General features: G+C 44.6%; 1 protein-coding gene across 2 annotated transcripts in view; it reads right to left on the bottom strand.

Annotated features, from left to right (window-relative positions):
• Nucleotides 1-21,228, bottom strand: part of EDIL3 (EGF like repeats and discoidin domains 3) — a 233,687-nt gene extending 212,459 nt beyond the window's left edge. For both annotated transcript variants that reach the window (XM_069001946.1, XM_069001947.1), the window contains exon 1: nt 21,024-21,228. In XM_069001946.1, the coding sequence (XP_068858047.1) occupies nt 21,024-21,090 (67 nt within the window). In that variant the 5' untranslated portion in view covers nt 21,091-21,228. The remainder of the gene's footprint in view (nt 1-21,023) is intronic.
• Nucleotides 21,229-23,040: the final 1,812 nt, after the last annotated feature.

The following is a 23,040-nucleotide window of genomic DNA, read 5'->3' as shown; positions in this document are numbered from 1 at the left end:
AAATATCATATTTAGATGCCTGAAACATTACTCATACAGTAAGGCTTTATTGATTATTATCAACATACTCAAAAGCATCTTGGCTTTATTGCACTAATTCTTGATGTTCTGCAGCTATTTAGCCAATTTCCAGACTCTTCTCTTAAGGTTACATGGAATTACTTGAACACAGTGGGGATTTTGGGGGTTTTGTGGGGTTTTTTTTGGTTTTGTTTTGTTTGGGGTGCTTTTTGTTTTGTTTTTGGAATGGGGTTTAGGGGTTTGGGTTTTTTGTGTGTGTGCTAGAGTTGTCTGATTGGGGATTTTTTTGTTTGTTGTTTTGGGTTTGTTTGTGGCTTTTTGTTGTTGGTTGGTTGGGTGGGTGGTTGGGTGGTTTCTTCATTACCCAGGTAGACAAATGTTCACAAATAGTACTGCACAAATGGGTAGAGAAGCAAACACTGGCAAAAAATTACCTTCCTACATGCACCCGAACTTTGCATAACTCACGTCTGTAAAATAAAGGAGAGGAAACAAGCAGCACATGCTTCAAGGTGCTGCTCTCTGTCATAAACCTGGGGCAAGACTCTCAGCTGGTGGAGGGCAGAGATGCTCCAGAATTCTGGCTTCCAACCAAAAGCAAGCAGGGCTACTTTTGAAAACAGCAACTGCTGACAACAAGGGATGGAAACAAAAGCATAAATAACCTTAAGTTACTTTTGCCTCTCTGGTTCATTTCCTCTGAGACTCTGCTGTTGCTATTTCCACAAAGATGCTCTGCCATTTTATTTTTTCCTGCAGGACTGAACAGAAGAAATTAACCTGTGCAAAATCTGTCTTCCATTCTGTGTTTACTCTGAGAGTAAATAATGTCCACTTAAGGTCTTTTTACAATCTGAGGTTTAAAAAGTTAAGGAGGTCAAAAAGATTTATACTCTCCATCACCTTTTCCCAAAGAGACAGGTAAAAATTACAAAGATTTAAAGCTGGTTTAATTTTAGCTAGAGTTTAAGACAACTAATTTTTATCTGAAAGAGGAAATAGAAATTAATATCAACTATTTAAAGAATTGAGCAAATTAATGTATAATTTTTTGAACATTATCCTTCCGCAGTTTTTTCAGAGAGGGGATACAGCATAAGGAGATACTCTATCAAAGTTCCATTATTTACAAGTCTTACAGACGCAGTTTTTCAAATACTAATTAAGGACAAGACACTAAAATATCCTGAAAATGGGAGCTAGAGACAAAAAGGACAGCTTCTCACCTTCCTCTGGCAACACAGACTCTGCAAATAGAACACAAATGGAAGTCAGGGTCCCACATCAAATTCCCTCACAAGCCCTGTTTCCCACTGGACAATTCTGACTCTGCACATACAAAACTGATAAGAGATTTCTGATAAAATTCTCCTATACGGTCTCAACTGTCAGTAAGTACTTTGATTCTTTCAAGTGTGTATTCTTCTCTCTCTCTCTCTCTCTGTGTGTGTGTGTGTGGTTTTCTTTAGGTTTGTTTTGTTTTGAAGTTTCTAAGGATGGAAAAGCAGAGAAAACAAATACGTTTCACTAATGGGGAGCAAGGACCTCTCTCTGTGGCCTAAGTTAGCAGACCAGTGCCTCAAACTACCAACATGTGCTGTTCATCACAACCTGTTCCAGAGATGTGCTTCTCCTCCTGCAGGATAAATTGGAATCTGACTGATGTTGCCTAACATGAAATCACATTCCTTCCTCCTTTTCTCGCATGAAACATGCTCTCGTGCCCAGTGAGTTTATTGAACCTTTACACATGGTCATCTGAGACTTTTCTGGGTATTGCCTCAAGTAAATAATTTTCTAAGTCAGTTCAATTAAGTCATCCACCAGGCTGCTTTCTGAAAGGTAATGAGACTGGTGAGATCTTCATGCAATAATGATCCAGCATTCTGCGTAATATTATAACACATAACATATTATTTCACTTGAAAACAATGATTAAAAATACTCTTTCCCTTCACCTGTTTTTTTTTTTTTTTCCAATGACTTACACTTTGACTTTCATGAACTAAATTTTAAATGATCTTTCAGTTGACTACATGACTGGTTCCAAGACTTATAGTCCCCTAATTATCCACATTAAATTGGAACAATTATGGAACACACCAGACCAAGGCATCTGGAATTCCTGTCCGTGGAAATGAGTGCAAAGGAGAATGTCATGGCAGCAAGAAGGGTATGGGGTTTTCAGACCTCAGCCTGGCACAGTGCAACACTGGTACACAATCTTGTGTCTGAGAGTGTGGAATTTCTCCCATGCCCCCCTCATTTCTCACTGTAGAGCAAAGACTCTCTCCTGCTTACCCTTTTCTTTGGAAGAAGAACAGGCACTGGAACTTCAGCACCAATAACTTGGAATTTTCTCCAAGGTCTTTATAATAGATTCATCCTCTCTTATTCAAATTACCATTTTTCACTCTACGTCAGCTCAAGCAGTGTGGTTACAGAGAATATTTTTCTCCCACACACTGATAACTAGAACCAGCTGGACATATTCAACTAGTTGGTTTAGAAACTTCGTCAGGGAAAGTTTTTCCCTTTTTCCTACATACTTCAAAGGGCAGACAGAAAAGCTCTTCCTAACTCACACTGGAAGTTCTGGAAAGAGAGATATGGATGAAGGAGAACAAAGAGTTGAGCCCTAATCTTCACTGTCCCCAAGAAGCACATTATAAAGTGAACTACCTCTCCAAGTCTTCAAGGACCTTGATTTCCTGTCATTACATGAAGAATCCTGAACTATAACAGCTTATATGGAACAAAAATAACATTGCAACCAGTATTACTTTGCTTGCCACTTGATTCTACAAGGGGTGAGAATTAGGACCTGGATGATGTTCTCCCCATTTTTTTTCCTTAGTTATTGCCCCAGGACACCGCCTTTCCCAGCCACTGGCACAGCTAATCACCTCAAGTTCCCATCTGCTGGGGTTCCTACTAATTTGCCATCTCTCACTCAGGCCTTCAGAAATGAGCAGCAGCTTTCCAAATGCTGTTGCCAAGTGCTGCACAGGGCTCTTGCTTCATCATGATAATTACAGTCCTTTTGTGGCTCCATTTCCATGCTATCTCCTATCACATCCCGCATATGTCACCACTCTGTGTTTTCAAAGCTCTTCGAAGCATCTCTTAATGCATCATCAATAACTCAGTAACATAAAGTCCAGCAGAACCTTCCATGTTTTCAAAAATTTGTCACCAAAGCACGCTGTGTTTCATTCTCTCCCGTGTCACCTTTTAGCTTTGGAAAGATGTTTTAAGAGGTTCAGCAAAGCTGCCTTTCATCTTCTCTGAACCCATCCTTAAAGCTCTGTGTCACACCATACCCCTGATCTTTGGTTATGCCAGGGGATTGCTGTAGCCACTCTGACCATCACAGTCTCATTTCACCAGGCTCCATCGGTGCTCAGGCAGCTTTCTCTCTTGTCCTGAGGCTGCAAGGTTTGGGCATTCTTTCATTTTTTTTTTTTGTGTGGTTGGCTAATACAATCCATGGTGTCAGCCAATATGTCCCTAGAACTGTGAGAACAGAATGAGACAGATTTACTTAACCATGGTCTTCAAAGAACTGCCGTGAAAGCTTTTGCCATGCTGCTGGTTCAACTATTCAATACACATTCTTATAAAAAGAGAGACCAACGTACTACTTACCCCAATTACTATTCTTAATATTTGCAAGGCAGTTTCATGCTCAAGATCAGAAGTTATATGAGCAGCAATGGGATGTTTGCACAACTGTACTTCAAGCCAATGGCTAAAATATAAAACACATTCTTGTTCTTGCTCCTGCACCAGCTCCTCACTTCCTGCAGGACTCAAAGGGGTTGCACATGCAAGTACATAAAAATCTGGTTTACATTTGAGGTGTGCACCAGGTAAAGGAAGGAAACCTTATGAAAGGAAGCGTATCAGTTCTCTCTTTCTCTCATTCTCTTTGTTGAGCCCAGACCTGGATCACCCACATGGCAGGACCAATGTGGGATCTAAGGACTGGTGGTATTTGTTCTTCTTCTCTTTCTTCCATCTTTATGTCTCTCCTCTTCTGCTGGTATCTGGTCACAGTTACCTTATTCTAGCCCTTACTCCATACCAAAGTTTATTAAGAGGACTGGGAGCTTGTCAGCTATAATCGTAATTGTAAAAGTTGAGATCTTGGTACCTGAAGTTTGTTGCTGGAGCTTGTAAAATTTAAGGGCTTGTTAACCAAAGCTTTTGAGAGTTAATAGTGGCTAATTGCTGGAGTTAAGGCAACTATATAATAAACCATAATATTTCCCATGACACATGGACAGGTGTTTTTTTTCAGCCTGAGGAGAATTTATAATGAACATCTTGCCCCCCAGCAAATGGGTCAAGACATTTGGGACTCTCTCCCTCTGGGATCCTGGTGTGCAAGCATGTCAGAAGTCTGAACATTAATCCTGGACACAACCCTCAGCTGAGGATTTTTGTGATAAAGGATGAAATGTTTACATCTCAGGGTGCACCTTTCACAAGCACAGCACTGCAAGGGTGGGAATTTTCCTTCTTCTAAGTTCTGCTGAGTGCTCTCAATCTCTGACAAAGGCAATCAAAGGCGATGAAAACTGCCTGGCTTATTGGACCGACATGTTTTCATTTTTCAAGCAAAAGAAACCTTTCATACCAAACACAGCTCATGAGCAATGGTCAGTAATCAAAACCATTTAATTCGCGCATATTTTTATTTCTCCTCTTATGCAGGTTGCCATTTACTGATCAGCTGTGTTTACACACTGCTTTCATTAATAAACCAGAGCAGGGTACATTCATTTTACTAGCTAATTTGCTTGAAACTGATTTCCTGAGGCAGAGCCAGTGAACTGAAGCGCCTATAGTTTTTATGAAAAATATAAAACCACTTTCCATTAGTTTTAAAGATCAGCTGCTTTATTATACAAAATAGCTCATTTTTTACCTCAGTCAAGAAATAGGGAGGTTTTAAATTAGATAATTAATTATTAGAAAATGTCTGTTCTTCCCCCAGAGTGTAACCAAAATGAATCACCAATTCAGTTCATTTTAACTTCTTCCCTTAACACTCATATCAGCAGAGTTGTTAAACTCTTTGCATGATCACTGAATCTTAAATCTATAAACCTCATCATCTCAGCAGGAGGTTTTCATCTGAGATCTCTTGTGCCAAATCCAGAATTCATTTTAAAATGCGGGCTCATAACTTCATTCCAATGTGTTTGAAAAAGCCATGGTTTTCTGTCACAATCTGGAAATTTGACATTTCTGTTACCATCTCTAGGAGGAAAACATCCAAGAAGAATCTCTACATATTGCTACCCATTTATTTTTTTCCACTTGGATTTCATAAACAAAAATAAAGGAAAGTTAATAATGCAAGTAAATCTTTGTTTTGGGGTTCTTACTACCAGCCCACACAACTGCAAGACTATAAAGTGAAAACTGCAAAACGAAGAAAACACAACATTGAAAATCACAGCTTGTTTAATGTTGCTTGGTCTACTTTATTAATGATAAGCAACAATTACAAAGTAAATGAGCAAACAAAACCAAAAAACACCAGATGCACCCCGTATATCTTAATTTTTATTTTGCTGGCATCTACATAAAATATGGTCCTATTCTTTCCATTGAAAGGAGAGACTATTCTGCAGCAGGGAATTGAGCAATGCTTTATCTCACACAGATACTCAACATGGGGGTTATGAGGGGCAGGAAACTTCATCCTCACCCCCACTGAGGGTCACATGTACAGAGAAAGTGACTCTGACTCTCCTGCCAGGCACTGCTGTCTCTGTCTCCTCAGTCTCACCCTTCTGCAGGGACTCAATCTGCTCCTCAATCTGCCCCTGCAATGACACAGCCCTGGTCCCACAGGTCCCTCTGCTTGCAGGGCAGGAGATCCAGTCCCCAACAACACCTCACACCCATTTTTCCTGGCTGTGGGAACAGTGGCAGTGCCAAGGCCCCTCTCTAGCCCAGGCACAGGACACCCCCTGCTCTCCCCCAGACACCTCCAGTCACCTCTCCCCAGCACATCAGGTGGCTCAGGTGTGATTTAACCCGTGCTGACAGCTCCAAGGCACCCTCTCCATCCCATACCAGGAAGGTGCTCCGTGGCTTTCCCAGGGACCGAGCAAGGCTGACCAGCCGGGAGCTTCCCCTCCAGCTGACCTTTGGGACTTTTTGGAATATGGGTGCGACATTCACCTTCGTTTGGTCTTGAGGGTCATCCCTGGACCTCCCAGAGGTGACAGATGTCCCGCCCTGCACAGGCACTGGCCAGCTCCCAGCACTCTTGGATGAAATCCATCCTGTCCGTCATGTCAATCCTGTCCGTCATGTTCATCCTGTCCGTCATGTCCATCCTGTCCCACTGACCCAGGGAGAGGTTGTGTTATTTAAATTCCCCCCCCCTCCATTCTCAGTCCCCTGTAAGTGCAAAAGCAGAGGTGGCAAAGGGGTCTGAGATGTGACATCAGAAACTATGAGTTTCCAGCTTCCCCCATCATGGAGATTTCCACCCCACAGCTCACTTAGGGGTGCTCCCTTAGATCTCCCTCCTCCCTTGCAACAGAGGACTGGAACTGTTGGCAAAAGTACAACCTACACTTGAAAGACAGAGGTGTTCATTTTGGCTACAAATAGTGCTACTCAACTGGCACATTGCAAAAGGATGACTTTGCCACTCTGTATTAAAAAAAATGATAAATGTTTTACATAATTACTGGCAAGAAACACAGATTAAGGGCCCCGGATGAGATCATAAAGAGACTCCCAATAGTTAAGGCATGATGCACTTAATGCAGTGCTGGCAGTTTTTATCTCCGTTTTTGCCTGAAAAACAGGAATCCGAACCCAAGAATCTAATTTAACAATCAAAAATTTCAGGGAGGTTTTAGCCCACTCTCCAGTAGGCTGTAATACAGTCCTTTTTTCCCCAAAGGTTCTTTGAAACCATAAAATCCTAAGCTATGTCTATAATAATAAAAAACCGCACATCTGATCTGAAGATTTAATTATTTAGTTTGGACATAAAGTGACAGCTTGCAATATAGATAATAGTTTTGGCAAAGCTGCAGACGTTAATCTAGAGGCAGCTTCAGTGTAAAGTTATTCTGGCTGTATTCAATAGAAGTGTCATTGCATTATTAAAATCAAGAGAAGCCACAAAAATCCATATTCCTCAAAAAGTTAAATCTGAAAAGCAACCTACTTTCAACATTGAGTTTGGATTAACATCTATCAGGGCTCTTGGTCTTTGAACCACCAACGGAAAAATCAAAAATCCTGAAGTTCAGCTGAGTTCAAATTGGGAAACTAAAAGAAAAATAAACCAAAGGGAAAGAAAAAGGGGTGAAATAATAGACCAGGGAAAAGCAGTGAGTTAGTGTATAATATAAATCCAGACCCTGAAAATACTTTCAAGTATCATCATGTTTGACACAGTGAAGTTTTTTGTCTGCATTTCCTGCCCTAAGTGTACTGCATCTGCACTTGGCTCCAGTTCTTGGCCATTATAACTTCTAAAATGGCTAATTATCAGAACTACTAGAAAGCTTTCAATTAACTGAAGAGTTCCAGGAAAAGTGAAAAATTCCATGTAAAGCCTTTGTGCAAATGAAGAAATTAGGATTCCATGAAAACCTCAGGCTTGAAGAAACAAAAATACCTGGCCAAACAGAACAGAATTACACCTCTTTCCACAAAAATGCATGAATAAATAAGTAAATACATAAATAAATTCCTTTTTTACTCTGCTAGACAGCAGTACATGCAGTCTAAAAATTCAAGGTAGTTAGTGATAAACAAACTAGGTCACTACACAGATACCAAGGATAAATATAGTTATTTTTAATGCAGGGGAACATTCCCAGACAATTTTTTGACAGCCTGAGAGAGCTGTACTGAATGCAGAAACCTGTTTTGTCTACAAACATCACCACCACTCCTTCACTTTTTGGTGAACACTTGCAGCATGTAAATTCTGTACAAAGATCTGTCCTGCCTTAGTGCATACAGATAAACATATCTGTAAGGCAAAAGCCAATAAAAAAAATTTCGTGGTAGTACAGCAACGACCCCTCCTCCCCAGATAATCCTTGTACAATTCCTGCCACTGCCATTTTCTATCAGACTCCCCATGGGGTCTGACAGGACCATGTGGGAACACACATGTGCTGCCCCAAGAAAACACTGGCACCACCCCACAAACTCCATAGAGATGAAGTTTCTTCCAAGTCCTCATTTCCACCAGGAGAATACAGGGTCTGCTATGCCTTAAAGACCATCAAGACTAAATCCTCTCCCTCTTCACCCAAGCAGAAGAAATAGGAATTCATCAATCACCGGTGGAATGTTGCCCACCCTTCAGGTTGCTCCCCAAAGCACAAACCCTGGGTGAAGCCAAAGAGCAGCGGTGACTCAGGGAAGGTAGGAAGCAAAAGAAGTTGGTATTTTATTTTTTTAAACTACATCAACTTTGAAGAAGCACCTTCCATAAGGCAAATTTCAGCAGATATACACTCTAGCCTGTAATCTCCTAGAGCAGCAATTTAGTGTCTTTTATGTTGTTCTTTTTCAAAGAACATATGTAATATCTCTAAAATCTTCAGTAATCTTACTTCTGTATCTTAACAGAAAAATGGGGCTGAGCAAAAACAGGCTCTTCCCACAGCTCCTTTTCCTACAGAAAATTACTTCTGAGATCCTACATAAAAGGCTTTTAAAAATTAGCCCAGCAGTTACAAGACACATATACCATGCTGCAAACAGGCCAGGCATTTTCAATTTCAATTGTAAAAGCTTCTTACACCTCATTTTGAAAACGAAGAAGAAAGAAGAATCTCCTTCATGCACCATAATAAAGTGAGAATAACACTGAATGGCATTAAATGAGACTTCTCCTGAAACAGCATTTCCCTGCTTGTGAGATCCTTGAAAGTCTTAGGGTAAATATTTCCAGTATACCAACACCTCTCACACACACACACAAAATGAGACGGATATTCAGGCAGCTGCTGTGCCTGCAACACTACAGGAGACCCATAACATGGCTTTTGTCAGGCATAAGTCATCAGAACTCATCATTTCTCTTAAAAGTAGATGCCTTTTTCCACTTGATGTATTGACCTTTGTTTTCAGACTTCAGGGATGGAAGGTACGGACATGTCAAGGATAAGAGATGGGTGGCAACGACAGGAAAAAAGCTTGATGTGACACAAGGGACAAAAGATTGCTATGAAAGATGCTAGCACAAGACTTCATGATTATCTGACAGACTAGAACATTAATAGAGTGAAAGGGTAGCATCCTGAAACTCAAAAACCACTCAAAAACCACTAAAAGTACAGGTTTTTGCTACAATTCTTCAGCTCTGCAAATGGTGCTCCTCTAGATTTAAAAAAAAAAAAAAATTAAAAAATTATAATTACATATCAGTGATTTTTATTCCAGTGAAGTTGGGGTAGAGTTTTGGAATATCTTCCTTCCTTCCTCTGCCTCAAAAGGAAATGTTTAGATAGAATTTAAGATTGTTCAGATTTTTCTACAAGTATAATGCTTTAACTGGAATTCAACTGGAAACAAAACCAATATACCAATTTTTAATTGTTTATTACTCTCTACAGGGAATTAAAAAAAAAAAAAAAAACCCAAAACCTCAAGAATTTGTTTATCAAAAAACCCAAACAATCAAGCAGTGAGCTAATTTGTCAAAATTAGTCACCAGTCTCAGACATTTTGAAGTTTTCTCTTTTTCCTCATGATGCAACTGAAGCGGGCAATGATTTCACCCATTTTGTCTTCTTTCTTTCTTCCTGCTCAGCCTTCAGCTGGTCTGAGTGAAGGAGCCAGAACCACATCGACTCCCTGGTAGTTGTAAAACAGATTTCTTGCTTGGAATTAAGCCAGAGCAGGATTTCTAAGGCAGGCAGCTCCTCCTGTTTCCACTGAGAGCGCATGGGGAGCTTCCGAGCCTCGCCTGCTCCGTGTGGCCCAGGAGGGATCTTTATCCACAAGATAAATATTTGCAACAAAATAATTAGGGAAGAAAAACACTGTAACCTGTCCTCAACAAAACAACCTAGTGGGGCTTGTCTAGTTAATCAACACTGGATCTGCCCCAGGATGATGAGATGGCCACTTAGGACCAGGAGATGTCCAGGGTAACGTGGAATTTGCTCCTCTGCCTTCATCCATGCCAAGGCAAAGCAGCGAGGAATACCAGGGATACTCATGGATCTGACTCCAGCACATTTCCACAGTGAGGAATACACAGCTATACACGAGGCAGGGGGAAATCTGGCACCTTGTGCCTTAGGGTCGGTGCAGAAACTTATTTCTTGGCAAAAAAATGTGCAAAACTGTCACTGAGAAAATTATCTGAATTATCAGCTGAGGACACAGGGAGTGCTCAACAACCCTGCCCATGCCACTTGCTCCTCCCTCCTTGTCCCCATCTCCCTTCCTTGCACCATCATTAGGACTGGCCTGCTCCTGCCCTAAGCCATCCCAAGAATATAAACTACCAGAGAATTTTACTGCTCTATGTGAGGCTATCACCAGTGCTGGCATTAGGCAAAAGCCAGTGGCAAAGAAATTAGGGAAAAGCTAGTGGCAGAGAAATTAGATGGGCTTTGGTCACACTATCAAATCTCACAGAGCTGCTCATCTCAGCTTTGTCTTGCAGTAAAAATTTTGGAGACTCAGGAAGTTTCCTACAGACCAGACACTTGTTTCACCCCTTCCTGACCAAACTGCTCTGACCCACAGGTCAGAGCTCCATCTTTACCACTCCACTTTTACTCACACGCAGCATTTTGGCTTCCAGCTGACAGAGAGAAGGTTTAGATTAAATATTCAGAGGAAATTGTTCCCTGGCAGGGTGGGCAGGCCCTGGCACAGGGTGCCCAGAGCAGCTGTGGCTGCCCCTGGATCCCTGGCAGTGCCCAAGGCCAGGCTGGACATTGGGGCTGGGAGCAGCCTGGGACAGTGGGAAGTGTCCCTGCCCATGGCAGGGGTGGAACTGGATGGGATTTAAGGTCCCTCCCCAACTAAACCCTTCTATTGCTCTATAATTCTCTGGTTTAAAATGCACATTGTTATATAATTATTCATCTCTACCAAAAGATATTGAGGCATACTAGAGCAATCACTGCACTTACTGTGAGAAACCAATGTAGATGTGGTATTAACATTAAGTCAATATATGTAGTCAATCACACTTTATTCCAGCTGATTTCCAAGCTCTTGTTCAGAATGTTGCTTTGATTTTTTTTCTTCCCCGATGGATTTCACAAAAGAAAGGATACATCTAACACTACACTCCCAGACATGCCTGACATTTCTTCAGTTACATTTTTTTTGTTGTTGTTATGACTTTAGTGACAGGCTGAACCACAGGACCCACGTTTGGAGAAGAGTTTAAGGTTAAGTAAAACCACCCTAGGAAGGAATCAGAGCATCCATGTAACTGTGCCACGGTACAAAAATGAAGCATTTCTAAGAGAAATTTCTGAAAGGATTCATCTCCCTGAATAAGGATATCAGGTTGAAGAGAAGCCTGGTGAAGAAAGCCAAGATGACTGAATAGGATGGGCTTGATCACACCCAGGAAAATGAAAGTCATTATCAAAGAGGTTGATCTTTACCCTGAAGGGCCACCTGTAAGGAATGCATCATTCTGTACAAGGTCTGAAGGTAAACCATAAAAAAAGACGTTAAAGAAATTACACAGAAGCATCATTAAAGGCACATATATAGCATGCAGCAGAGAAGGGAGCTGCTAGGTCATTTCAGCTACTTCCCATGACAACAGAACATCATTTCCCCATCCACACTGTACACTATTCACAGTATCAAGCTAATCTTCCCTTAAAATTGTTCAAATAAACAGCATTGCATGGTTTTAAAATAGTTCTGGAATAGTATCTGAAAGCAATCAGCTAGTGGGCCTTAGTTTTTAACCTAGAAAAGACCTTGCAAAGAAATCCCCTGCAATTCCTCACACAAGCAAGGAATCTGACAAGTTACATTGCATATAATAGTTTCTCCATCCCTATTTCAAAAGCCTGAGCTGCAAAAGGAGTAAAAACAAAAACAAAAACAAAAACAAACTAAAGCAGGATGGTCAAAAGAACTGTACTAGAGTAATCAGGGAGGAAACCCAGATTTCAGGGGCTGGTTTTGTGCAATGACACCTGGCAGTGATAGAAGCATGAGGCAGAGAAGGACTGAAAGGTATAAGTAAATGCTAAACATAAAATAAATCTAATTTATTTTATTTTTTTCCTATTTTTCATGCCTCTGCTTAGAGCATGCAAGTCTTATCCATAAGTGCCTCTTGTGTGATCTGTTGTAGCTTCACTGTTGAAGAAACCTAAGCCATGGGTAGTCAGATGCCAGAAATTACTGTTATTTATGCTCTGCTGTCACAGCTCTCCATAATTATGCAGGTTGACACAGCATCCTGACAATGACAGGGAAAAAAAATCAGTTTTTGCAGAGATTTTGTCAGCCTCCCTACACAGAAGCTCGGCAAATAAAATTACTGCAGTTAAAAATTAGCAAAGCAGTCATCTCTTTCATGTTTGATTTGGGTTTTTTTTTTTGATCTGTCAAAAAGTTCTATTGTGAGAGTACCCAAAGGCAAAGAATAAAAAGCTTTCTATGTCTAAATGGTAGCTTTATCCTGCAGTAGGACCATGATCTGACTCTGCACAGATAAGTGCCTTGTGTTGCTTAGAACTGAAAACAGTCAAGGAAAAAGTAGTCGCAAGGGGTGAGGGGCAGGAAGAAGGAGAGAAGGTTATTTGGAAAATGCTGAAAAAATGCCCTCTAAAAGTTGAAACTTTGGGGTTCAAATCCATAGTGGGAAGCACTGCACAGGTACCTGAGCTCGTGCTGTCCCAGGCGGGCAAGCTACACTCCAGAGTGAATCTGTTCACTGGTTGAACTACTGTGAGTTCAGAATTGCAACATTCTGATAGAGCCTTCTGGGTTAGAAAATTTCTCCCTCAGCTTTAATCAAGAGACACCACTCGATGCAGAAGGTGCTTCCTGGCCAGATTATGCCTCTGTATCTGACCCCACTCTCCCACACACCACCTGGGAGAGGAGGCAGCAGAGAAGTCCCACATCCAACCTCCCACCTCCCCTCGGGGAGGCTTTGCTCCCCTCCCTGTCCTCTGCAGCCTCTGGGGTCACAAACAACCCACAAATCTGAGGCACATTTTTCTCTCACATCATCAGTTTCCTGCTGGGATGTGCCAAGCTCCTGCCCTGGCTCTGCTCAAGGAGCGCTGATCTTCTTGAGCCTCCTTATCCATCTGCTGCTTCTCCCTGCTGTCATCTGCTCACTTCAGCTTGCTGCTTTAAATACTGAGCCTGAAATCCTAACTCCTAAAACCAAATACTTGTCGTTCTGCTGCCGCAGTTGGGAGAGCCGAGATAATCCAGGATCCTCCACTTAAATGAGGCGAGGCAGAAGGATGGCTTGGCTAAGCAGGAATATTCTCTTGGAAATAAGGCAAAAAAGGAAGGTGTGTGCCCAGTGTGAGCAGGGCCAGGTGGCTCTGTGGGAAGAACATTGAGATCTTACTGCCACTGTAGGGAGAAAATGCATGTGGCCAAAACTCAGCTGGAGCTGGGGCTGCCAGAACTGTGGGGCACAAGGAAAAGATATTTTCTGAATGAAATAATGGCAATAGCCACTGCAAAAATACCATTGGCCCATTCCAGGATGAGGATGGTCACTTCACAGACAGGACAGGGACAAGGCTCAGGTGTTTAATGCATCCTTTGCCTCCTCCTTTGACATGGATGGACCAAGTGCCCTGAGCTGGAGGACCATGACTGTGACAATGATCAGCCCCCAGTCAACCCTGAAACTGTGTGGGATCTGCTGCTCCAGCTGGATCCCTACAAATCTATGGGGCCTAATGGGATTCATCCAAGAGTCCTCAAACAGCTGCTGATGTCACCACAAAACCCCTCTCAATGATTTTTGAGCAGTCTTGGGAATCTGGAAAGGTCCCAGCTGACTGGAAGCTGGAGAACATCGTCTCAGTTTTCAAGAAGGGAATAATGGACTCTGGAAACTACAGGCCTGTCGGTCTCACTTCAGGGCCTGGTAAAGCTAATGGAGAAGATTATTCTGGGAGGTATCGAAAAATGCCTGGAGGACAAGGCAGTCACCAGCATGGCTTCATGAGGGGAAAGTCCTGCTTGTCAAACCCGATGTCTTTCATGACAAGGTGACTCACCCAGTGGATCAAGGGAAGCCAGCTGATGGACCTTTCTGGATTTCAGGAAAGCTTTGGACACTGTCTCTCCCAGGATTGCTCTGGGCAAACTGTCCATCCTGCAGCTGGGTAAACACACCATGAGATGGGTGAGCAGCTGGCTCATGGGCCAGCCACAAAGGGTTACGGTGGCTGGGGTGACATCAGACTGGTGACCTGTCACTACTGATGTTCTGCAGGACTCCATCCTCGGTCCTGGGCTTCTTAACATCCCCACGAATGACTTGGATGCAGGACTGGAAGGAAACCAGAGCAAGTTCACAGAAAATACAAAACTGGGGGGAGCTGTCGACTCCCTGGAGGGCAGGGAGTCCGTGACAAATGAGAGGCCTGGGCCAGCACCAACCGTGTGAGGTTCAGCTGCAGAAGGTGCTGGATTCTGCCCCTGGGGTGGGGTATCCCTGGATGTACAGACAGACTGGGGAATGGGAGGCTGCAAAGCAGTGCCAGGGAAAGGAACCTGGTGGTCCTGGTCAGCGGCTGTGCCCTGTCCTGGGGGCACCAGGCCCAGCATGGCCGGCCGGGCCAGGGAGGGATTGTCCTGCTGTGCTCTGGGCTGGGGAGGCCTCGCCTGGAACATTGTGTGCAGCTCTGGGCACCACAGTGTAAAAAAGACATTAAACTGTTAGAGAGGGTCCAAAGGAGGGCAATGAGGATGCTGAATGGTGTGGAGGGGCTGCGTGAGGAGCAGCTGAGGGCACTTGGTGTGTGGAGACTGAGGGGAGACTCATCACAGCTACAGCTTCCTCATGGGGGGAAGAGGAAGGGCAGCTCCGATCTCTGCTCCCTGTGACAGGGACAGGAACCAGGGAACAACTTGAGCTGTGCCACGGGAGGTTTAGGTCATATATTAGGGAAGGTTCCTTCCCCCAGAGGGTGCCGGGCACTGCCCAGGCTCCCCAGGGAATGGGCACGGCCCCGAGGCTGCCAGAGCTCCAGGAGCGTTGGGACAGCGCTGCCAGGGATGCCCAGGCTGGGATTGCTGGGGGGTCTGTGCAGGGCCAGGAGCTGAACTCAATGGACATTGTGGGTCCCTTCCAACTCAGCAATTTCTGTGGTTGCGTATGAGTACTTTTTTCTCCATTTTCAAACAACTTCACCAAAGGTATATATACATAAATCATAATTTGTAAGTCTTATGTACATAAATCTTTTATATACAAGCATAAAACCCCCTTTTGCCTACAAATGACCCCCTTTTAAAAAGTTTTAGGTATGTGGAGCGAGGAATACTATCGATAACCCAACAAAAAAAATCCTAGATGGTGATTTTGTTGCGTATAACAAATTCTTACTTGAAATACAGAGCTGTGCATCATGAATTTGTAGGATGAATAGGTCTTATCTAACATTTCCCAAACTTCTAAGTATCAGACCAGATGTGAGGCACATAAGTGGCTGCAATTCCTCCGTACGGTCTCTGGAGTGTAGATATACCCAAATTATACCTGAAGCACAGTATGTTTGCATATAGCTGTTATATATTATGTAAAATTAAGATGTTTTTATGTGTCTTTCATATGATAACGCATTCACACACACACCACATATAGTTATTAGCTGGATTAGCTAGAGACTTTATTAGGTAATCATGGTCTGCTTCATTTCTCAGCTTTCGAAACTTAAAATAGAAGAACACCCCCGCTGTGATGAAAGGTAACACAGCTTGCTGATTAGAGAGAAAAAAACCCACACAAACAAATGAATAAAAAACCCCACAAGTATGTTAAGTATATTCCCTCACCAGCAAGACTGAGACTTGATAAAACCCCAAAGCACAAAGAGATGGCGCAGGTTCTATGCCTCCAGATTCCTGGGACGCAGCTGCTTAGTCAATCCCTGCCTTCAGAGCACACAGACCCACAGCTGCAGGTACCGGTTTTGGACAGATCCTTGCTCTGTTCCCACAATATCAATGGCCAAAAAGCTGTTCTACCCCCTACACAGATTGTTAGAAAATCAGCCATACCCTGCTGTCACTACACACAGTGAGTTGTTCTCCCTAAAATATTTCCTAGTACTAAAGTTTCCTATGAAAAGGGAAACTTAGACCCATTATTCCTCATATAACACGTGTGACACAACATACCAAGTTTAGGATGGTGTTGCCTTTCCCATAGGTTCTCCCCTTTAAGTGCAAATGTTTGTTGGTCCTCCAATGTAAAGCAGCATTTTCCAGAAGTTTTAATTTTGCAGATGTTAAGGTCCTTACAACCCTTCTTTGTACTTGAATCTTTTGACTCATCTTTTATTTTCTAACACATCACCTGACTAAGATTTCACTGAATTTTCACTGTGAACCTGGTTTGAATCTTAAATTAATACCTGTTTGTTGTTCAACCTAGAGTTATTCAAATTCAAGCTGGGCTTCAAGTATGCTACAACAAAGTGCAGTATCACAGACTCACATAATTGGTCTGGGTTGGGAGGGACCTCAAAAATCACACAGTGCCACCCCCTGCCATGGGCAGGGATACTGTCCACCATCCGAAAGTGCTCCAAGCCCTGTCCAGCCTGGCCTTGGACACTCCCAGGGATTTCCAGGGATCCAGGGGCAGCCACAGCTTCTCTGGGCACCCTGTGCCAGGGCCTGCCCACCCTGCCAGGGAACAATTTTTTCTTCACATCTAATCTCACTTGTAATACAGCACTGACCATCCTTCAGGATTTCAGAAATCCTGTCTCTGTGGCTTACCTAAGTTTGAGAGACTAAGAAGATGAAAACAGCAACACGCCAACTCCTGTGTGACTCACAATAAATTGATTCATCTCTGACTCTTGCAGTTTCTTAAACACAGCTTCCCCAGATGTCTTCCCTTTGCTGAAGGGGTATCAGGACGTGAGTTTGTTACTGCTGTTTTAGGGACATGTGCTGCATAAACAGTTAATTTGAGGCATAAAAATCTTGATAAAAAGTTGCTGTCTTTTGAAATAACTCCCAGAGTGGATCATTTCCTTGATTTTCAGCTGGATGGTAATTGAAAAAATGTGGAGGAGGGAAGATAAGACAGTGACCCTTTCCCCTGTGCTGCCATTGACATGCAACCTTGTATGAAGCCTATCCTTTGAAAAGAGACATAAAGGATAAGGACATAAAGGGCAGTGTAATAGGAAGCTGGACTCAAAAAACCCAACTAATACTACCAGAACAATTAATTCCAGTTATAACAATGCATGGCTTGACATCAAATTTTGTCCTAGGCTGACCAGACATGTACAGAATACAACAGTATATCCACTATATGCTTTCTGGAGGCTATACGAGCCGTCATGGAAAATCAATTTGAATACAAATGTAATTTGTTAAAAGAACAGTGAAAATCATTATGCAGGGTCACACTGTCAGCAGTTTGTACAGAAGCAGATGCTGTCCAAAGATGCAAAGGCATTCGGTAAAACAGAAGAATCTTGGTCTTTAAAAGCCTCTGTGATCTTTTCAGCCTTTCAGTATAGATACAGGAGAACAAAGCTACAGTTTACCTCTCTTGTTTCTCAGCACTTTTGCTCCTTGCAGCTGATTCCAGCTGCAGAAAGAGGCTTTATAGAAACTTCTAAGCCTCAGAGAGAGTGAAGGTTCCCACTGTAATGGAGAAAAAGCAACATCTTTGAAACACTTCCTTCAAAGTTCCAAAGCTTTTCTCTTGGGCTGACAGGACACAGTCATAAAATAGAGAACTAGACTTGCCTGTTTTCAGCAATGTCAATACCATTTTTAGGCAAATCACACATAAAAACACAGCAGACAGCTAAGTGGAGAAGCATGATACAACCCAGGGATCAGGTGCACTATAAAGACAACTCAAATGGCAATTTGTCAGAAGGTCCTGTTGCAGAAATGTTTATCATGAAGATGTGGGATACACTGATCTGCTGTGCACCTGCAGTCCCATTACTGTTGTTGATCAGCTTACCCCATGGCCAGAGGCATATCTGGGAATCAAAACAGCCACCACTTTTAAATTGTGCTGTCTTTTCATTTGATCCCTGTCTTCACTGACTGTTTTTAAAGCTGTTGACTTATTTACCCCTAAAAACATATACAGTGGTACTCATGAACCTGTTTTATTGCAGGTGGGATGCAGTAGATTTCTTCCTCCTGAAATAATCTCTTGTAGTCTCTGTAGTCACTCTGGTAGTTACTGCCTGTCCATGCACAGTAAAGCACCAGAGTGCCTGGCATTCAAATTCGACCAAGGAACAGAAACAGCAGCAAATGTAAAAGCTTATAGCTGTTTTTAAATATGTATAAAAGGACATTGCTGATTAAAAATGCACCTGCATCTTCCTTGCAAACTAAGGGGTAGAAGTCACTGCACCCTTGAAGGGTGGCTTCATCATGTACTTGCATATAAACACATCACTGAAGATCAGGCTCCTGTTACAGTGCATGAGATTGCAAATTTATCAGACTGGCCAGGAAGAAGAAAATTACAGTCTCCCACTGAGATGACTTTTTAATCCATTACTATCTTTCAATCCTTCTCACCCTTTTCTCTCCCTTAAAACCGACAACAACAACAAAAGAGACAAAAAATCCCACCTCAAATTTGCTGGCATACTATGTATTTGTTCCAAACACAAAAAGCAAGAGGTGCTTTTAAGACATCATGGATAAACAGGATTTCGACCTCCATTATTACTTTGCAGAGCTCCAACAAGAAAAACAGTTGGTCTTTTTCTTTAGCAGTAGGCTTGAAATGCAGGTCAGTAATGAAGTATATGACTTGACTTTGATCTGCACTTGGAATTTACCCCAAAGGCAGGTGGGAACTGACCACTGAACAGATGACCCTTCCACTGGTTTTCATTCTACACCATTACGGGAATGGACTCATAGTGAGTGGTGATGAAGCAAGTTCTGCACTGTTCAAAACCTGCTTTTGGAAGAGTTTTGGTTACTTACAGTGCTTAGAGTCATTGCAACTTTGAGAGGATCTATTAAGAGTAAATGTTATGACAGCCACCAAAATTAACCCAGTATATCAGACTTGTCAAAGCAGCATTTTGCTCTGTTTCAGCACAAAAAAAAAGACTCAGTATAATTTTCTTCTGTTTCTTTTCGAGAGCCAAGGACAATCACAGCTTAAGCAATCACAGAGCAAATGGATTTTTTTCCTTCCTATTTCACTTCTGCTAGAAAACCTATTAAGTTCTCTCTGTTCTGAAGTTACCTGAAAACAGGGCGAAACCATAGACTTTAATGAGAAAACGTCACAGATGTGAGCTATCAGAAGTTCCAAAGAAGCCCAGTGCAAAGCACTTATGACAAGTCCAGACTTTGTGGCAGATACAGCTATCTTTTGCTTAATAAAGAGACTTTGGGGAATAAACTGCAGGTACAAGGACATATTGCATAAGCTATCACATGCTCACTGCAACTGTGTGAATGTTACCGGATTTTGAGAAGCCACCGTGCTGAATAATTTAAGGACTAATAAAATATTCACTTTTTACTGATACACTGGTTTCATTTTGAAACCTAAAAAAAAAGAAAAAAAAAAGAAAGAAAGAAAGAAAGAAAAAGTTAATAATGAGGGGAACAGGTCTAAAAGTCAGTGGGAATATTCTGGTATTCATTAGGACAACAGTTGTTCTACCAAGCAGGAGGATAGAGGGGTCTCCACGCCGGGTGGGATCACACAGAGAAACAGAAAATCCGCGGCACAGGAGGACTCTCAGAGCTCGCAGAGGACGAGGAGAGTCCACGGGGGGCTGCGGGCAAGAAGAGGGGACCCACGGTGGTCCCGGAGACGAGCCCAGCGCCTTCCCCGGCGGCGCGGAGGGTGGCCGGGTGGGAGAGCCGGGATGGGCAGGACGCGACGGGACGGGCAGCGAGGGATCGCCCACCGCCCCGGGCAGCCCCCCGAGCCTTCTGCGGAGGGGGGACCGGGCCCACAGCCCCACCATCAGCTCCTCGCACGGTGAGCTCCTACAACTTTTTAACGCGAGGAGGGTAAACCTCCCATAGCCTGCACGAACTGATTAATATAAATAATAAAGAGAACTCCCAAGAGATCGAAAGTTGTCTCTCTGGGGTAGGGTTGGCTTTTTCCTTGTCGGGAAGGTTTTTGGTTTTGGTGGGGTTTTTTTTTTGTTTTGTTTTGTTTTTGTTTGGAAGGGGGTGAGACACCGAGAAGGCGCCGCGGGTGTTTTAGATGGAGAAGACCTAAATAGGGGGAGGCAGAGAAAGGCAGCGAAAGGGTCGCCTGGCAAGAGCTGCTCGCTGCTGTCGAGATGCTCAAGCTCCCGAACGTGTTTGCAAACTGTTCCGCGGTTTGCTGGGTTTCCGGCTCGGAGCTAACAGGCTCCAAATTGCAATGAAGACCGGCGGCTGGGGAAGGGTGGGGGGAGGAAGGGAAAAGCGGTGGGGACAGCTCTGCGGATATTAAATCTTCCCAGCCGCTCATCTGGATTACATTTAAGCTCTCACGGCATTTCTTTCCCCTCTAATTTCATAGTTTCAAAACAGAAGGTGTCTGAGGATGGATCTTCCGCCGGCTTCTATTTCAAATGTAGAGGTAAGTATTTTAATTTTTTTTTTTTTTCCTTACCTATAAAGAGAAAAGGAGAGCCCAGAGAGCGGCACCCTGCTAAGAGCCACCTCCCCGGTCCCCCGCGCACTTGCACTCCGACTTTACGGGAGCTCCGGCGCGACCGCGACCCCGACCCCCATCTCCCGTCCATCCCCGCCGTCCTCCGTCCCCTCACCTCGGGCGGGGCGCGGCGCCGCCAGGCTCCCGCAGAGCGCCAGCCAGGCCAGCACCGCGCGGCTCATCCTCCTCCTCCTCCTCCTCCTCCTGCTCCTGCTGCTCTCCTCCGCCTCAGTCGAGGGATGCGACCGGCGGGCGCTGGCGGTGCCTCCGCCCGGTGAGGCGATGCGAGGCGCGGCGAGGATGCGCAGGTCCCTCCTGGCGCTGCGCGGCGTGGAGCGTCCCCCGGCCGAGCGCAGCCCCCGCCGCTCCGCTGCCACCGCCCTACGCGCGGCGCGGAGCCCGTCCCGCCGCCCGCCCGCTCTGCGCGCCCGCCAGGTGCCGCCGCGCCTCCAGCATGGCCCGGCCGCCGCCTCCGTGCCGTGTCCCGCCGCCTCCTCCTCCTCTTTCTCCCCTCTCCCTTCCTCCTCCTCCTCCTTCTGCTGCCGCTGCCCTGCCCGCCCCGCGCGGATCCCGGGGGCGGTGCCGCTGGACACACCCCGGCCCCGCCCCGCCCGCGGCCGCGCCCCCGCGGTGCGGAGGGTGCGGGAGGGAGCCCCAGCACGGGGCTGGGACCCCGCGGTGCGGAGGGTGCGGGAGGGAGCCCCAGCACGGGGCTGGGACCCCGCGGTGCGGAGGGTGCGGGAGGGAGCCCCAGCACGGGGCTGGGACCCCGCGGTGCGGAGGGTGCGGGAGGGAGCCCCAGCACGGGGCTGGGACCCCGCGGCCCCCGGCTTATCCCGGGGATGCTCCCGCAGCGCTCCGGTTTGCGCGGACCGCGGGCGCAGGTATGCGCAGGTGGCCGGGGCTCCTTTCCCGCTGCAAATCGCGTGTCCTCGTCTAGTTTGGTTTTAGGTGAGTGCCTGTTCTCCTCTATGAGGGAGCGGATGCCTTTCACTAAGGTGTTTTACCCTCCGCGGAGGAATTTTGCCCTCCACAAACTTCTGTCTTGTAGGTACTGTCCAAGCCTTGCGCTCTGCTGAGTGCTGCCTAGGCTTAAAATCCTTCCTGAACATCCACACAGGGACAACTCACGCACAATCACAGGATTATGGCATGGTTTGGGTCGGAAGGGACCTCAGAGCCTTCCATATCCCAACCCCCACGCCACGGGCAGGGACACCTTCCACCAGACCAGGAGATGCAAAGATTCCTTCTTCCACCTGCCTCCCTCCTCAGGTAGGAAGTCATCCTGCCCGAAACTGAAAGGGAGTCAAAGCAAGAATGAAAGATGCGGTGTTATTTCGGAAGCAGCCTAAGGTGGAGGATAGGAAGATGTCATGTCAGACCAGTACACACTTTTTTATTTTATCTCTTTTCCCTACCTGGGTATCTAGAGCCACGAGAGTGAAAAAAGTATTAATTGCATAGTGGGCGTCAAAAGGCTCTCCAGATAGTTTATATCTGTAATTTGCATCCTCTCTACATGCCTTCGTGGTGAAAGACCATATATAAATATTATATTAAGCTTTAAAGCAGTTGCCGAGTGAGAAGGATGTACTGAACAGCACTTCGCTGTTGAGAAGCATTTCTGCAGATACAATCTGAAAGTCCGGGCTGCTTGCATGACAACAAGAAGAGACATCGTGAAATTAGGAGTGGAAACGACCCGTTAAGTCTTCTGATCTGTTGGTTACTTTGGCTAGCATCTCGCAGTAGTTACAGCATTTCATTTTGCAAGCCCTTTGTCTGCCATTAAATGCCTGCCAGTGACAGGGTGACAGCCCTTGCCTAAAGCTCTGTTTTTACATCTGAGCTCTCAATTAATCACATTTTTCTTTGACACTGGAAGTGTTTTGGTTTCAACACCTTACATTGTCAACATAGATTTAAAAGGACCGGGCTTCTTCGCGCTGGTTAAACTATGAAATTAACAGAAATGACGCACTTTGATAAAGAGCATTTGACACCCAGAATCCCAGGTCGTTTTCTGCTTGCGCACAGCTCAGTGGTGCCCGCACCAAGTGTGCACTTCACCCATCACAGCAGGGCAAGGCTCCCTGGTGGCATTCTGCCAGCAGTGGTGGGGCGGTGCA

This window comes from Aphelocoma coerulescens (genome assembly GCF_041296385.1).
Source record: "Aphelocoma coerulescens isolate FSJ_1873_10779 chromosome Z unlocalized genomic scaffold, UR_Acoe_1.0 ChrZ, whole genome shotgun sequence".
Lineage (NCBI taxonomy): Eukaryota > Metazoa > Chordata > Aves > Passeriformes > Corvidae > Aphelocoma > Aphelocoma coerulescens.
The sequence above is the reverse complement of the archived record's forward strand: the minus strand, read 5'-3'. Positions and strand labels throughout refer to the sequence as shown.